The sequence below is a fragment of the Elephantulus edwardii genome, unplaced genomic scaffold (genome assembly GCF_000299155.1).
Source record: "Elephantulus edwardii isolate Elephantulus edwardi_28Jun2011 unplaced genomic scaffold, EleEdw1.0 scaffold00005, whole genome shotgun sequence".
In the NCBI taxonomy this organism is placed as follows: Eukaryota; Metazoa; Chordata; class Mammalia; order Macroscelidea; family Macroscelididae; genus Elephantulus; species Elephantulus edwardii.
In genome coordinates this window covers 18,174,656-18,191,906 of record NW_006399755.1, presented here as the reverse complement: position 1 = coordinate 18,191,906, position 17,251 = coordinate 18,174,656, and the positions used below count along the sequence as shown (strand labels likewise).

The 17,251-nt window shown below is 38.3% G+C and overlaps 1 protein-coding gene across 1 annotated transcript in view; it reads left to right on the top strand.

The window, feature by feature from the left end:
• The window catches only part of MYSM1 (Myb-like, SWIRM and MPN domains 1), a 58,317-nt gene that overhangs the window by 39,108 nt on the left and 1,958 nt on the right, over positions 1-17,251 (top strand). The window contains exons 12-17 of the mRNA XM_006879828.1: positions 5,573-5,661; positions 7,806-7,860; positions 8,398-8,448; positions 9,144-9,218; positions 9,832-10,020; positions 10,931-11,063. Coding sequence (XP_006879890.1) covers positions 5,573-5,661; positions 7,806-7,860; positions 8,398-8,448; positions 9,144-9,218; positions 9,832-10,020; positions 10,931-11,063 — 592 coding nt within the window. The remainder of the gene's footprint in view (positions 1-5,572; positions 5,662-7,805; positions 7,861-8,397; positions 8,449-9,143; positions 9,219-9,831; positions 10,021-10,930; positions 11,064-17,251) is intronic.

Sequence of the window (17,251 nt, the reverse complement as noted above, 5' to 3'; positions counted from 1 at the left end):
AATTTTTTAAAAATGAAAAAAATTACTTTGTCGTATCCAAATTATTGTTCCAAGCATTAGACATAAATTGAATTACAAATGTGAAAGTGTTAAGAGACAGTATAAACAAAAGGGCAAATGAGAAAATATCAGACATCTTCTAAAAAGATGCCTAGTTGGATGAGAGTATAAACTGGATAGAATGTGTTAAGTGCCATCTAGTCGAGTACAACTCCTGGCAAACCTCAGAGCAACAGATCTGAATCCTGTCTTATCCTGTGCCAGCCTCACAATATCTGACACACTCAAGTCCATTGCTACAGTTACTATGTCAGTCCATGTGCTCCAGGGTTGTCTTTTCCTTCACCATCCCTCCAGCTTTCCAATTAAAGTGTCCTTCTCCAAGAAATAGCTTCTCCTAGCAGCATGCCCAAAGTATATAAGATGAAGTTTTGCCATCTTTGCTTCCAAGAAGCACACTGACTACACTTTCTCCAGACATACCTGTTCATTCTTTTGACAGTGCATGGAATATTCAGCACTTACTTCCAGCACCAAAGGCATTAAGGCAAAGGCATTAAGTTTTCTTCTGCCATCTTTATTCATTGTTCACCTTTCATATGCCTAGCAAGTGATTTAAAAGGTGGTGATCTTTCAGGTGCACTTTAGACCTCAAACTAACATCATTGCTTCTCAATAATTTAGAGTAGTCCCTGACTGCAGATTTCCTAGTGCAATACATCTGATTTCAAGTAAGATGAAATTGTTAAAAGCGTCTTTGTCTTCTCCTTCTATCATGATGTTGCCTATAAGTCTAGTGATGAGCATTTTTGTTTTACTGACATTGAATTGCAATCTGTATTGAAGTGGAAGCAGTAGAGTTTAATCTTCTGCAGCACATCCTCAGTTTCAACAAGCAAAGTTGGGTCATCTGCATATAACAGGTTATTGACAAGTCTTCGTCTGATTCTGTTGCCACATTCCTCTTCTTAGAGTATAACTTCTCAAGTAATTTGTACAGCATAAACTTTGAATAGGTAGAGAACAGATAGAGCTCTGGTGCACACCTTTCTTAATTTTCAACCATGTAATGCTTTTTCTTGCTCTGTTTACACAGCAGCTTCTTGGTTTAGATAAAGGTTTCGCATAAGCACAATTGAGTGTTCTAGGATTCCTATTCTTAATATTTGTCATAATTTGTTATGATGCATACATTCAAATGCCTTTGCATAGTCAATGATTTATTTATTGCAAATACCTTTTTTTTAAAAGACCACAAACAGTGACTCTACATATTGACATCACTAAATGGACTGCATAGTAATCTGATTGACAACATCTGTGGAAGGAATTATTGGAGAAGCTCAGTATCAATGGTCAAAACCAGGTCAGGTGCTCACTGTGGAACAGACCATCAGTAATTCATGTGCAAGTTCCAGTTAAGGCTGAAGGACACTAAAACGAGTCCACGAGAACCAAATTATGATCTTGAGTCTATCCCACCTGAATTTAAAAATAATATTAAGAGTAGCATTGAAGCATTAAAGACTAGATGGGTTATGAGATGACATCAGGGATATCATCCATGAAGAGAGCAGAAAAGTCACTACAAAGACAAAAAAGAAAGAAGGGGGGGAAAAAAAAAATATATATATATATATAAATCAGAAACCCTAAAAATTGCGGAGGCAAGCTGTTTCAGAAGTGGATGCAACTCCTGCTTCCAAGCTTGAGCTTGGAAGCTCCACCAAGAACTGTCCACCATGGATTATACAGATGTTCGGGTCTTTTATTCATAGGGTCGTTATGAGTCGTCAATGACTCGATAGCACTCAACAACAAACAACAACCCTAAAAGTGATACTCGAGTGTTAAGAATCCAAAACAAAGTGAGGATAATGCTGAATTTAAAAAGCTGAACAGAAGATTTCAGAGAGCAGCTGGAGAAGATAATGCAAACTATTTTAACAAAATATACAAAGACTTGAAATTGGAAAATAAAAAAGGAATTTGCTTGACATTTCTCATTCTGAAAGAACTGAAATATAAATTCAAACCTTGAGTTGCAATACTTAAGAGATTCTGTGGGCAATATCTTGAATGACACAGGCAGCATCAAAAGAAGATTGAGTGCTCTCTTGGGTCCTCACTTCCAAGATAACAAAGAAAAGGAAAAATAGTAGAGGGGCCAAAAAGCACTGTGCCCACAGCCAGACAGCAAGGCAATTAAGAAATTCGCAATTCGAAATCCGGTAGAGGCAGATGCTGTCAAGAACATTTCTGAAGAGAGTGTTTTTGATCCTTCTGTCCTTACCAAGTTCTGTATGAAACTGCACAATGGTGTGAGTTTTGCCATTCACAGCAAGGCAGCAAGGAACCATTCTCATGAAGTCAGAATACCTCCACCTAGGTTTAGACCTGCGCGTGCTGCCCCCTGACCTCCTCGAGAGCTCCATGTAAGGATTTGATTCTTTTTAAAGGCTGCAGAAAAATACTCATCTGAAAGAAAACAAAATGGAAATTATACTTGAAACAAATATAAAGGAATACACAGAATCACTGTACAAAAAAAAAAAAGAATTGGCCAAAACTGAAGTATTTCAGGAAATATCATACTATCAAGAGCCATTGATAAGGAAAGAAAAAGTTGAAAGTTGTTGTGCCGTCGAGTTGCTTGTGACTCATAGTGACCCTATATACAACAGCCCTAAACTCTGCTCTGTCCTGTGCCAAGTCTCACTGTCTCCGACACACCCATCCCAATTACCACAGTCACTGAATCAATCCACCTCACAGAAGGCCTTCCCCTCCTGTGCTGTCCCTCCACCGGACCAAGCATGATGTCCTTCTCCAAGGACCAGTTCCTCCTTACAACATGCCCAAAGTATGTTAGATGGAGCCTCAGAATCCTTGCCTCCAGGGAGCTGCCTGGTTTAACCCTTTCCAGGATGAATCTGTTTGTTTTCCTAGCAATCCATGGTACCCTCAGTACTCTTTTCCAGCACCACGGCTCAAAGGCATCAATTCTCCCTCTATCCTCCTTAGTCACTGTCCAACTCTGATGCATAACAATGATAGCAAAGACCATGGCCTTTATCAGACGCACCTTAGTCTCCAGAGAGACACCACTGCTCTTCAGCACTTTGGAGAGGTCCCTAACAGCAGACTTTCCCATAGCAATACATCTTTTAATTTCCTGGCTACTGGTGCCAAGAGTGTTGACTGTGGAGCCAAGCAAACTAAAGCTGTGTACAATCTCAATCTCTTCACCATCCGTCCTGGTGCTGCCAATTGGTCCAGTGGTGAGAATCTTTGTCTTCTTGACATTGAGCCTCAATCCATATTGGAGGATGCAGTCCTTGACCCTCTGCAGCAAGTGTGTCAGGTCCTCCTTAGTTTCAGCAAGCAGGGTTGTGTCAACTGCATAATGCAGATTGTTGATGAGTCTTCCACCAATCCAGACACCACATTTTTCCTCATAGAGCCCAGCCTCCCAGATAATCTGTTCTGCATACAGGTTGAAAAGGTATGGAGACAGGACACATTCCTGGCATATGCCCTTCCCAGTTTTGAACCATGCGGTGTTAGCCTGCTCTGTTCTGACGACTGCCTCTTGGTCCAAGTATAGGTTTCGCATTAGCATGATTAAATGTTCTGGGATTCCCATTCTTCTCAGAGTCAACCACAGTTTGTTAAGATCCACACAGTCAAACGCCTTTGCATAATCAATGAAACACAGATAGACATTCTTCTGGTATTCCCTGCTTTCAGTTAAGATCCATCTAACATCAGCTACAATATCCCTAGAACCACAACCCCTTCCAGCATTTGCCAAAAATAAGACGCTAGGAATCAGTGTGATACCATTTGGCATACTTCAGCTAACAGAGCAGCCCAGGGTGTGTTCACCAGTCTATGCGAGGAAATTTGGAAGGCAAATGTCTGGCCAACTCACTGGAAAAGATCTGTTTTTGTTACCAGTCCCAAGAAAAGTAATCCAACAGAATGTGGAAGTTACCAAACATCATTACTATCACATGCAGACAAAATACTGCTGAAGATCATTAAAAAACGACTAGCACACCCACAGGGACATAAACTGTATAAAACTGTTACTGCATAGTGAATGTGAGGATCCAAGGGCAGGGGGTGGAAGCAAAGAGATGAGGATCTGCGAGAGGATGAGGGAATTAATCAAGGGGTTGTACAATCTGATGGGGGAGGTGAAGAAATTTGAAGAATCTGCTCTGGAAAACAATGTATTTGAGTTTTGTAAAAAACTAGAATAATAATGAAAAAAAGTTATTGGTACATAAGTGACCACTGCTATTCTGGGTGTGATTATTAAGAAGACTGTGTGGATTAAGAGAAGAAGGTCAAAACTGGAGCCTTGTGACCCAGTATCTAACGGGCAAGTGTAGAGTAGGATGCTCAGAAGACGGGAAAAGGATGTGCAGGAAATGGGAGAAGAGTGGACAGATCTTTCTACTGAAATCAACAGTACTTCCAGAGAAGAGTATCTAACGGTGCAAAATAAACACGTGTTCTCGAAACATAATTCTGTCGGCACTAAACAAACATAGACACTTAAGTGCTTAGTCAGTCTTTGGTTGCTGCCAGAATGATGGGATTGGAAATGTACAGGGGCTATCTGAATTTACCACCGTCTTTGTGGTATTATCAGGGATTAAGGATATTGTGGCTTATAAATCAAGTCTTCTCAGTGTTATCCATAATTTGTTATGATTCACATAGTTTAATACCTTTGCATAGTCAATAAAATGCAAATGAACCGTGGGTAAAAAACAAAGGACTAGCACAGTATATTGACAGAGAATTGCCAGAAGTTCAGTCTGGGTTTAGATTAGGTCATGGCATGATACCATTGCTAATGTCAGATGGAACCTAGCTGATAGCAAGGAATAGCAGAAGAATGGCAGAATGAACAGAACTTTGTTTTTATAAGGAGTTCTGGTGGTATAGTCCATGGCATGTTGTCCTTCTAACCACATTTTTGGTGGTTCAAATCCACCAGTTTCTCCAAGGGAGAAAGATAAGCAATCTCCTTTGATGAAGATTTACAGTCTTCAAAGCCCAGTGGAGTGGAGGGTCACTGTGAGTCATAATAAGTCTGTGATACATTCCTACTGGCATCGTTAGCATTTCAAAGTTAAGGAAACTGAAGCCCAGAAAGCTTCAGTAACTTCTTAGTAAGCAGTACAGCCCAGTATTCCAGCCCTTGACTCTGTGTTCTTAATCATAAGTTGTGCTGTCTCTTGGTTATTAGAAAAATTAAATGTAACAGGGCTTGATGACTAGCTGTGGAACTAGGAAAGACGGAAAAATAGGTGATTCTGGATTTCTTAAAGCTGGATAATCAGTGCTGTGTGATTGGAGTGCATAAAGAGTATGTGATACATTTGGTATGACTGGGTATTGTGAAACTTGTTTAAAAAATATCCACCTTTTCTGTTTGTAACAAGCAGGAGAAACATTAGTTTAGTCTCATTCTCACATACTTTTAAGCTAGGTTTTAAAGATGTGTTTTTATTTACTTTGATGGACTATGATAAGCTGGTGTCTCATGTTTTAGCATCTCTCTGCTGAAGAGTTGGCAAGAAGAAAAGAAGACGAAAAATGTAGACCTGTTAAATCTTCAAAAGTACCAAGGTCATCAAAAAGGTATGTTACAGAAATTGAAAAACTTTATTTTGAATTTTCACTAATTTCTCACTTTGGTAGATCTGAAGCCAAAGTGGAAAGGAGATTGAAACTGTCAACAGCTTTTTCTTGCTTCGATCCACAATTAACACCTTTGGTACAAACAGTCAGGAAGTAAGGAGAAGCATTGTACTGGGAAAATCTGCAGTTAGGGACCTTTACAAATTATTGAGGAGTAGTGATATCGGTTTGAGAACCAAGGTGTGTCTGATTCAGGCCATAGTTTTTCCGATTACTAGCTGTACATCAGAGACCTGGACAGTGAATAAGGATGACAGAAAAAGAATTGACGTTTTTGAGCTGTGTTGGAGAAGAGCACTGAACATCCCATGGATGGTCAAGAGAATGAACAGATATGTCTTGGAGAGGGTGCAGCTGGAGTGTCCTTTGAAGGCAAGAATGATTAAGCTTCGCCTCACATACTTTGGATTTGTTGCTGGGAGGTGCTATTCCTTGGAGAGGGACATGACGTTGGGATGGGTGGAGGATAGGTAAAGGAGAGGAAGACCCTCAACCAGGTGGATTGACATGGTGACTGCAGCAATGGGCTCTTGTGTGTCAGGAAGTGTGAGGATGGCGCAGGATAGAGCAGGGTTCAGAGCTTTTGTTCATAGGGTCACTATGACTCAGACTTGACTTGATAGCACCTAACAACAACAGTAGTTTTCAGTTCCATGACAGCACACAGACCACCACAGTACAATAAACTGAGAGAGAAGTAGTGAATGGAAAGTGAGCTGGCCATCCACTTCTAAAATAATGGGCCCTTGAAAACCCTGTGACTAGCAAGGGAACATTGTTACAGTGCCAGAAGATTAGGCCCTCAGGTTGGAAGGCACTCAGAATATGGCAGGGAAGAGCTCTTTCCCATAGTAGAATCTACCTTAATGATGTAGATGGAGTAAATATTGCAGCCAATGAAAGACCTTCATTTACTGATAGGGCATGACTCAAAATCAGGGAGAAAACAGCTACAAACATCCACTACTTATTGGAAGTTGCAATGTAGGAAGTATGAATCCAGGAAAATTCGATGTTGTAAAAAGTTAAATGGATTACACAGTGATTACAACAGTGAGCTTAAAGAGATTGTAAATGAAGCAGGATTTTACTCTGTTGTCCATAGAGTCACTGTGAATCAGAGATCTTTATGTCATCTGCAGCCCCTCAGTAGACACTAACTTGGTTCCACAGTGCTGTTTTATGTATTTTCTGATCTAGCTTGACCTTAAGTTTCTTTTTTTTATTGCTGTTGCTACACTAATTTTAAGATCTTTCTTCTTTATTTAATAAGTGTTTTGACTTAACCAAGGACTCTCTAGATACTTGGAATAAAATATTATACAAAGCATTTTTTTCTTGGAGCTAAAGACTTCTTTGGTAGATCAGGAGATCCTACTCTTTCCTAGTTGGGTTAGCACAAACACATAGCATAATTAGTCCTTGTGTTTCTTCTTTCTCTTTGAATATAGCCTGAAAATATCTTTATATTCTTAATATATTGGTCAAACATTAGTTGTTTACTCAAAAAAGTCTCCCTAAGGCTTCTCAGATTTATGCATGCTTTCTCATCCATCCTTGCTTACAGGCCTACTCTTCCCATCTTTCCGTATTTTAAGGTTTTAGTTTATTATGAAATTTTCTCTAATACATTCTTTAGCAGATTTAGAAGTCATTCATTGAATAAATATATATTGAATCTCCACGATATACCAGTTGTATTATTATATTGAGAAATGTTTTTTAGAAATTTCCATCTTACTCTTCCCTTTCCTTTCATATCTCCTATCAGGGAATCAGTTATATTTTCCTTGAACTTTCTGTAATCTTTCAATATGGGATATGTGCCTGGCTGTGGATATTAGTAGAAATTAAGATAAAAGAATTTATTTTCTCCTAAAGTGCCTGTCACTTTTCCATTTTCAAGTTCAAAAAAATATTACTTCTTCCGGAAAGGTTGCATATCATGTGCGCTAAGAAATTCTCCTATTTAATATTTATGTCATTCAGTTAGAATATATGTTTAGGCTTTTAAAATAACTTTTCTAATCTTGCTGTCGAGATTATATAAAAAATACATATTTTATTTTATTTTTGTCTTTCAGCTCATTTGATCCTTTCCAACTGATACCTTGTAATTTTTTCAGTGAAGAAAAGCAGGTACTAGTTAAGCATCAGTGACCAATATAAATAATACCTTAGGTCAGACATGAGATACTTTTTTCTATGTATGCAATGTGTTGTGTTAACGTGGAAATAAAATTTCAAATGTGATTTCTGCTCTCAAAGGATTTGCAGTCTACTATATTTTTACATAAATAGCGTGCCCATAAACAATTTTTTCCAAACCTGAAAATTTTCCCTGGTTTCTTGTGCGATTTTTGTAAGCATCCTATGCTCTGCATGTGTGTGGGCACATTTTTGTGATAAACTAGGCAATTTGGAGAAATGGGGTATATATACGTGAAAGTGTAAGGTATGTTTAAGGTCAGATGGGAAATGAGAGCAGAATTTCTCCATGATGGACTTTTCTATAGTAATTTTAAATAAAGCCTAGCTTGCATTGCATCTTGACTGGTAGTAAGAACCTGGCAGAATATAGATAAAGGAAGAAAAAGACATTCCTGTTTGGGAGAACAAAATCTCTACTTTTATGTCCTCCTGCTGGATTTTCCTCCCTCCCTTCTTATATTTCAGGAGCCATTTCAGGTGAGAGTGGCTTCAGAAGTACTTTTAATAATGGATTTGGTAAGGATAATCTATTATGTTATTTAGTTATTCTGATTTCTATTCTTGTGTATTTTTATTCCAGGCATATAAGAGTATGGAAGACTTGTATTTTGGATCTTAACTGTCCCCTTACAAGGATCTTAAAAATGTCTTTTCTTTTGGAGAAAAGCCAAAACAATTGCATGTTTCCATATTTTAGAAATAATAAATTAATGTGAGTTTTGCAGACTGTTTATCATTAACCCTGTATTCATTTCCCAGCATCCCTTGTCTGCTGCTTTATAGATAACTGGAACAAAGCACAACTCCTTTAATTTGGAGACTCCTTGTTTCAGGAAACTACTGATACCCCAACAGTTATATTTGTTTATTGTGTTTTTCTATCAAAGATCCAGAATGACTTTTACATTTTATCCTTATCTTTTATAAGTAGGGAGAGCAAGTGGTATCTTCATTCTTAAGTATATAAATGTGTGGTTGGAAGCGTCTCACTCAGAAGTGCAGACAGACTAAAATCTGAGTTTCTGTGCCCCTAGCCTACCATTTTCTAGATTACTCTTCTGTGCTACTTTATTTAGTAAACAGTAGTAATAATAATAATAGTAAAGCAAGTACTTGGAAATTACTTTTTTTTGGTAAACTAATTTGTTCTAATTTTTGTGTCAAGTGGATTTGTGCATTTAGGCTAATAACCCTGTCTTTATTTCATTTAGCATGCCCATGTTTCTATGGCAGAAGTGATTGGTCTGTTAGGAGGAAGATACTCAGAAGCTGATAAGATAGTTGAAGTAAGTTCTTTTTTAATTTTAGAGTTTTTAAATTATTATTTAATCCTGCTGTCACACTAAACATTTTTCTAACATTAAGGTATAATTAAAATACAGACTGCATAATATGAATACAAATATGCAAACATCAAAAGTTTAATTTTCACAAAAGTGACTTATTGAGTACCTTTTACTATCAAGAAAGAGACTAGAGCTAGGTTTTGGTTTATTATTTACGTTCAGAAAAGCTGCAGCTTCTTACCAAAAACCAAGCCCACTGCCACAGAGTCTGTTGTGACTTAGATAATTTGGACTAACGCTTTTCATTCGATCGTAGTATGCATCATTTTATCAAGTATAAGTAATAGGAGTAAATGAAAGAATACTTTTATATATGTGTTATGTGGACTGATCCGAAAATTAAACGTTGTTTGAGTACAAAAATGAATTCTGAGTCCCTCACGTACAGTCACATTTTTGATAGGTTAGTAATGTGCAAGTTATAGACTGGTTATTATATAGTCAGATTAAAGATGTGGATCTGAAAAGTTTCTGAATATTTTGAACTCCAAAATATTAAGGAATAGAATTACCAGGATTTCAGTCTAAGCTTGTGAGGATTAATCTTTTACAGGTCTGTGCAGCAGAACCATGTAACAGTCTCAGTACGGGGCTGCAGTGTGAGATGGATCCTGTATCACAAACCCAAGCCTCAGAAACCTTAGCTGTGAGGGGCTATAGTGTTATTGGATGGTATCATTCACATCCTGCCTTTGATCCTAATCCTTCATTAAGAGACATTGACACTCAAGCTAAATACCAGGTACATGTATAAATTCTGTAAGTGTCTATATATTCGTCTCTGTTGCTTTCAGTTAACAAAGTATATTTTTAAAAAATTGTAATAATGTGACGCATGTCTAACATTTCTTAAACAGTTCTGAAATAATCTTTTTTTCTGATTATGAGTAATACATGCTATGGAAACATTTGAAAAAAATCTGCTATGTTGTTTAATATGACTGATCATTAAAGTAATAGTGATAATTACCCTTAGAGGCTTTAAAAGCAAATGGGAACAACTAGTGACAGGAAGTAGTTCTAACTGAACTAATTGTAAACAGTGTATTTTATATCTGAGTAAGTTTTATTCTATAATATGTGAGTGTCATTAATGGCAGCTTCTTTTAAAGTACTACCATACTGATGATGCATAAAATAACAACCTACCATATTGATAAAGAATGCAACTCAAGGGTTGTTGGTAATACATGCTGTTGAGTTGGAACCGACTCATAGCTGACCCTCTAGTGAGTTTTTGGAGGCTGTAAATCACACAAGAGGAGGTTGCCCATCTTTCTCCTGTGGAGCAACGGATAGATTTGAGCCTCCCACCTTTGAAATGACAATGCAGCTCTTTACCCAAAATATTACCAGATGCTGGAGCACCCTTTCAGCTCAGAGGTGGTAAATACAATTATTAAATGTAAATTTGGCAATCCTGGTGATTTTTTTTTTGCCATCTCTGATTAAATTAAGCACATTTTGACCTGAAAAAAAAAATATATATATTGTAGAATGAATATGTAATTAAATCTCTATATGGATGTGAGGCTTTTAGTGTGCTATTTTTTTACTTTTCTTCCATTGAGTGTTTAAAATATTGCTTTAGCTACACAGTGACTTTTAAATGTAAATAGTTGAAACTAATTGCACTTTTCTTTTCATTATAGAGCTACTTCTCCAGAGGAGGGGCAAAATTCATTGGAATGATTGTTAGTCCTTATAATCGAAACAATCCATTACCTTACTCCCAGATCACCTGCCTGGTTATAAGTGATGAAATTAGCTCAGACGGCTCATATCGTAAGTTTCAAAAGAATCAACTCAGTTCTGTGCTCTAGCTTTTTTTTCCCTCTTCATTTTAAGAAAGAAAGAATTTATGCAAAACTGTTTGATGGAAAACTTGGTGCCCTCAGCTAGAAAATCCAGTTTTGTGTACTACCAAGTGCAGGCACTCTGTTCTGTTCCATAATATCCTGTTGCCTATTGCCTTTACTTGGCTCCCAGGCCACTGGACAATAGGATTGAAATATAAAGAAAAATTATGAACAAGCGGTGTATATGCTAGGCATTGAAGACACTGCAATAAACAAAGTCCCTTATTTGCATGGAAATTGTTTGATAAATGCTGATTGGCTTTCTCTGCTGTGTCTTAAAAATATATGGAAAAAATTATCACACTGTGATCAAGTATTAATGTTTGTTCAGGCTTAGCAATTAATATTCTTTGCTTTTAGTCCCTAGTCTATCTCAAAGAATGTGATTGGCCCACCTTGTCATAATACCAGATGCCTTGATTTTGTCTTTTTGAGTTTGTCTACTTGGGATACTATGACTGGATAGCAAATTAATATAGCAGGCAAAGGAAAGAAAGAAAGTGGTAGCAATGGAAAGGAAAATTTAGTACCACTAGAACACTTGTTATCTGTTCTCCATCCTTACTACCCTTATGCTAGTTGACGCATCCTTTATCTCTTTCGGGGCTACTGTTAATGGGCTCATGGATTAATCTTACCACTCTCCATCCTCCCTCAAATCTGTGTCCACTAACTACCAAAATGATTTTTCATGAGCTCACATTTAATTATATTAACCCCCACCCCAACAACTTTAATAAAATCCTTAAAAATATTCTTATACATGGTGTTCATTTATAATGTCTTCTCTGGCCTCTTTGATAATTACTTAGCTCTTGATTGTTCTAATACAACAGATTTTTGCTCTTCCTTTCTTTATCCACTAGGTGGTTTTTCTTTCCCGGGTGCCTACGATTCATCTGAGTATTGTCAGTGCAGTTACCACATTCTGTTTCTCTTCCTCGTTAGATCATGAGCTCCTGAAGAGTTCTTGTTAGCAACCCTGCAAACAGTGGATGTGAATCCTGCCCTGTCCTGTACCATTCTCATCATCTCTGATATATTTGAGTTCATTGTTACTGTCACTGTGTCATTGTGTCCTTTTGAAGATAGATAACTATATTATATTAATTTTTCTATACTTTTTCCAGCACAAAACTGCCTGGCATTAAGTACTAAATTTAGTAAATTATCTTCATTCTCAGTGAACTTAGTTAGACATTGTTCTTTGGTAAAGACTTCTCAGTACTATCCCTATATCATTCACTATTAATTACTCTGATGTTTTTGCATTTGCATAATTTTTCCTGCTTTCTTAGTGGCTTTTGTCTTATAATTTATGTATTTAGGACTAAAACTTGAGCTCCCAAAGAGCAGAGATGTGTTTTATTTTTATGTACTCCATCACCTTTGCTTGGAAAGCATTGCCACTGAACTTAAGAAACACTGGTCACAGCACAATAAACTGTCAGAAGCCAGCATATTTGGAATCACAGAAGCCAAGGAAGCTTCAGATATAAGATATCAGATCAAGGGTGGGACAACGGGAGACGGATGTTAAAGGGAGTGGGTAGAAGTGAATTGGTATCATGGCAGATGGGGGGGCAGGGAAATAAGTGAGTAAAGACACGTGTGCCAAGGGCAGGGACAACACTGATATGAATGGTTAACTCCACAATAAGGGATATATCTTTCACTTTTCTGTAAAATGCTGGTCTGTCTGATACTTCTCTAAATCTGAACATTCAGATTAAGACAGACTAGGAAGAAGGATTAGCCATCCACTTCTGAAATAGCAGGGCTCCGAAAACCCTATGTACAACAGAACACATGTAGATAATACAAAGGGCAACTGAGGTTGAGCTTTCAGGTATGGAAATACAAAGGAAGAGGAACAGTTATAAGCAGACACTAGTGATTGGGACATGGAATGTGAGAACCATGAATGTAGGAAAATTAGATATTCTTAAGGAAGAAATGGAACGCATAAATATTGACATACTAGGCATTGGTGAGATGAGATGAACTGGCATGGGTCATTTTGAGTCAGACGATCATATGATATATTACTCTGGAGATGAAAAGGTGAGGAAAAATGGACTTGCTTTCATACTTAAGAAAGCTATTGCTAGATCCATCTTGAAGTAAAATATTGTGAGTGACAGGATAATATTCATACACATACAAGGAAGGCCAATGAGTACCACTATCATTCAGATATATGCTCCAACAACCAGAGCCAAGGAAGAGGAAATAGAACATTTTTACCAACTTTTACAGTCACAGATTGATCGAACATGCAATCAGGAAGCATTGATAATAATGGGTGACTGAAATGCAAAGTTGGAAACAGAGAAGAAGATTTAGTAGTTGGAAAACATGGACTCAGTGGCAGAAATGGAGCTGGAGAGAAGATGATCGAATTTTGCATAATCAATGGCTTATTCGTTGCACATATGTTTTTTAAGAGACATAAACGCAGGTTGTATACATGGATTTCACCTGATGGTATGCATAGGAATCAGATTGAATCTGCATATGCAGAAAGAACACTGGAGAAGCTCAATATCAGCTGTGAAAACTAGGCCAGGAGCTGATTGTGGAACAGACCACCAACTATCATATGCAAGTTCAAGCTGAAGCTGAGGAAAATTAAACCAAGTCCACAGGAACCAAAATATGACTTTGAGTCTGTCCCCCCTGAATTTCAGAACCATCTCAGGAACAGGTTTGAGACCTTGAACACTAATAAGTGTAGACCAGATGAGTTGTGGGAGGATATCAAGGGTATCATCCAGGAAGAGTGCCAACATTCATTGCAAAGATGGAAGAAAAGACCAAAATGGATGTCAGAAGAGACTCTGAAAATTGCACTAGAGCGCAAAGAAGCCAAAGCACAAGAAAGAACTCAAGATACTAAAGAGTTGAATAGGAGATTTCAAAAGGCAGCGTGTGATGACAAAGTAAAATATTACAATGAAATGTGCAAGGAATTGGAGTCAGAAAATCAAAAGGGCCAAACTCGCTCAGCATTTCTTAAGCTCAAGGAACTGAAGAACAAATTCAAACCTCGAGTTGCTATAATCAAGGATGTTTTAGGCAGAATGTTAAATGATCCAAGAAGTATTAAAAGGAGATGGAAAGAATATACTGAGTCATTGTATTGAGAGGAATTGGCAGATACAGAAGAATTTCATGAAATAACATATGAGCAAGAGCCTATGGTGATGAAGGAAGAAGTTGGAGCTGCTTTGAAGAAAATAGCAAAAAATAGGCCCCAGGAATAAACGGTATACCAATTGACATATTTCAGCTAACAGATGCTGCCCTGGATGTGCTCACCAAGTTGTGCCAAGAAATCTGGAGAACAACTACTTGGACAACTGACTGGAAGAGATCTTTATTTGTTCCCATCCCAATGAAGGGTGACTCAACAGAGTGTGGAAACTGTAGAACAATATCATTAATTTCACATGCAAGCAAAATTCTACTGAAGATTATCCAAAAACAACTGGAACAACACATCAGCAGAGAACTGCCAGACATCCAGGCTGGGTTTAGAAGGGGTCATGGTACTAGGGATATTGTAGCTAATGTTAGATGGATCTTAGCTGAAAGCAGGGAATACCAGAGGAATGTATATCTGTGTTTCATTGATTATGCAAAGGCTTGACTGTGTGGATCATAACAAACTGTGGGTGACTCTGAGAAGAATGGAAACCCCAGAACACTTGATCGTTCTAATGTGAAACCTGTTCTTGGACCAAGAGGCAGTCATCAGAACAGAGCAGGGAAACACTGCATGGTTCAAAATTGGGAGAGGTGTATGCCAGGGATGTGTCCTGTCTCCATACCTTTTCAACCTGTATGCAGAACAGATTATCCAGGAGGCTGGACTCTATGAGGAGAAATGTGGGGTTAAGATTGGTGAAAGATCTATCAACAGTTTGCGCTATGCAGATGACACACCCCTGCTTGCTGAAACTAAGGAGGACCTGACACACTTGCTGCAGAGGGTCAAGGACTGCAGCCTCCAATATGGATTAAGGCTCACTGTCAAGAAGACAGAGATTCTCACCACTGGACCAGTTGGCAGCATCAGGATGGATGGATGGTGAAGAGATTGAGGTTGTTCACAGCTTTAGTTTGCTTGGCTCCACAGTCAACACTCTTGGCACCAGTCGCCAGGAAATTAAAAGACGTATTGCCGTGGGAAAGTCTGCTGTTTGGGACCTCTCCAAAGTACTGAAGAGCAGTGGTGTCTTTCTGAAGACTAAGGTGCGTCTGATACAGGCCATGGTCTTTGCTATCACTCTTATGTATCAGAGAGTTGGACAGTGACTTAAGAGGATAGAGGGAGAATTGATGCCTTTGAGCTGTGGTGCTGGAGAAGAGTATTATGAGTACCATGGACTGCTAGGAAAACAAACAGATTCATCCTGGAAAGGGTTAAACCAGGCAGCTCCCTGGAGGCAAGGATTCTGAGGCACCGTCTAACATACTTTGGGCATGTTGTAAGGAGGAACCGGTCCTTTGAGAGGGACATCATGCTTGGTTGGGTGGAGGGACGGCACAGGAGCGGAAGGCCCTCTATGAGGTGGATTGATTCAGTGACTGGGATAATTGGGATGGGTGTATCGGAGATGGTGCGATTGGCACAGGATAGAGCAGGGTTTAGGGCTATTGTCGACTCGACGGCACATAACAACAACAACAACTCACAAAACCACAGCCATCAAGCCCATTCTTACTCCTAGCAACCCTTTTGGCATCCAGTTGCTAACCAAAAGACAGTGACTAAAACTTGGCCAGTCTCTCCAAAGAGAGAAAGATGAGACATCCTTCTTCTATAAAGATTTATAGCTTTGGAAAGCCTGTGGGCAGTTCTGCTCTATCCTGCAGGGTCACTGAGGTTTTGTCCCAGGTAGCAGCATCTAATCAGGTGCCTTGTATCTGTAAGATGCTTAGAAGGTTTTTTTTGTTGAATGAAGAGTATTAACATTAGTATTTGTTTTGAGTTCATAGTATAGTTCTTTGGTCCAGTATAATTTCATTTTAAAATGACCAGAGGGATTTTACTTACTTGAAAAACCTCATTTGGTGGTAGAAACCCAATTGAGAGGCAGTTGACTATTAAGGTTAAGAAGCTTTAGGCTTTAAAGGTAGGCTGCTTGGGTCCACCACTAACTTTTTATATGACCATAAATAAGTTATTCACACTTTTTATGCCTTGTTTTTGTGTACCATCAAGTCAGAACAACCCATAGCTGGCCCTCTTGTGGGTTTTCAGAGGCAGTAAAATGCACGGGAGGAGACTGCCCAATGCCTTTGACATAGCAGTGCAGCTTCTTGCCACTAGGCCACCAGAGCTCCCTCTGTGCCTTAGTGTTCTCATATTTTCTTTCTTAAATGAAGCTGTGGTAACTACTGCAAGAAGCATGTTGGGAGAGTCAAGAGACTTGCCATATGCGAAGCACCTGAAGCCTGGCATGGAGCAGACACTCTATAAATGTTGTTATTGTCATGTTGACTTTATAAAACTAACTCTTGGTAGTCAATTCATTAAGCTTGCATTCAGTATACTCTAAATACATTTTTAGGGATTTCAAATTATATGAGAAATTTCAGATCAGGTTTATCTTTTGGTTTGTTTTGTCAAGTTTTGTGGGTTTTTTTTTTTCTCTTTTCTAACTATACACATGGTATCTTTCCCTTAGACTCCCTTCTTCTGGAGTTAAATGTAGCAGCTTTAACTCAAGTGTAGATGTTCCCTCCTCAGAATTAATCACACCTTTTCTAACCCATGTTAGACTAACTAAGTCTAGTCTTTAATAGACTTAAACAGCCTGCTGGGATTCTAGCTTGGCTTTCCTATCCTAAGTTGGTTGTTTATTTGCTTCAAACTCAGTTTTCTGTTTAAAATGAGAATAATTCTTTTTACCTTGCAGTAGTGCTGTAACTTGTATAAAACAGCTTATCACTAGGATTACAGTGTCTCTCTTATTTTGTCTAGGATGGTCCTGATTTAATCCTGTGATTCTAGCATAAGTTTTCATGGTACCCCCTTTTGCTTATCTCTTGATTTTAATGATACGTTATGTGATTATCCAATCTCTTGAATAGAATTGTTACTTA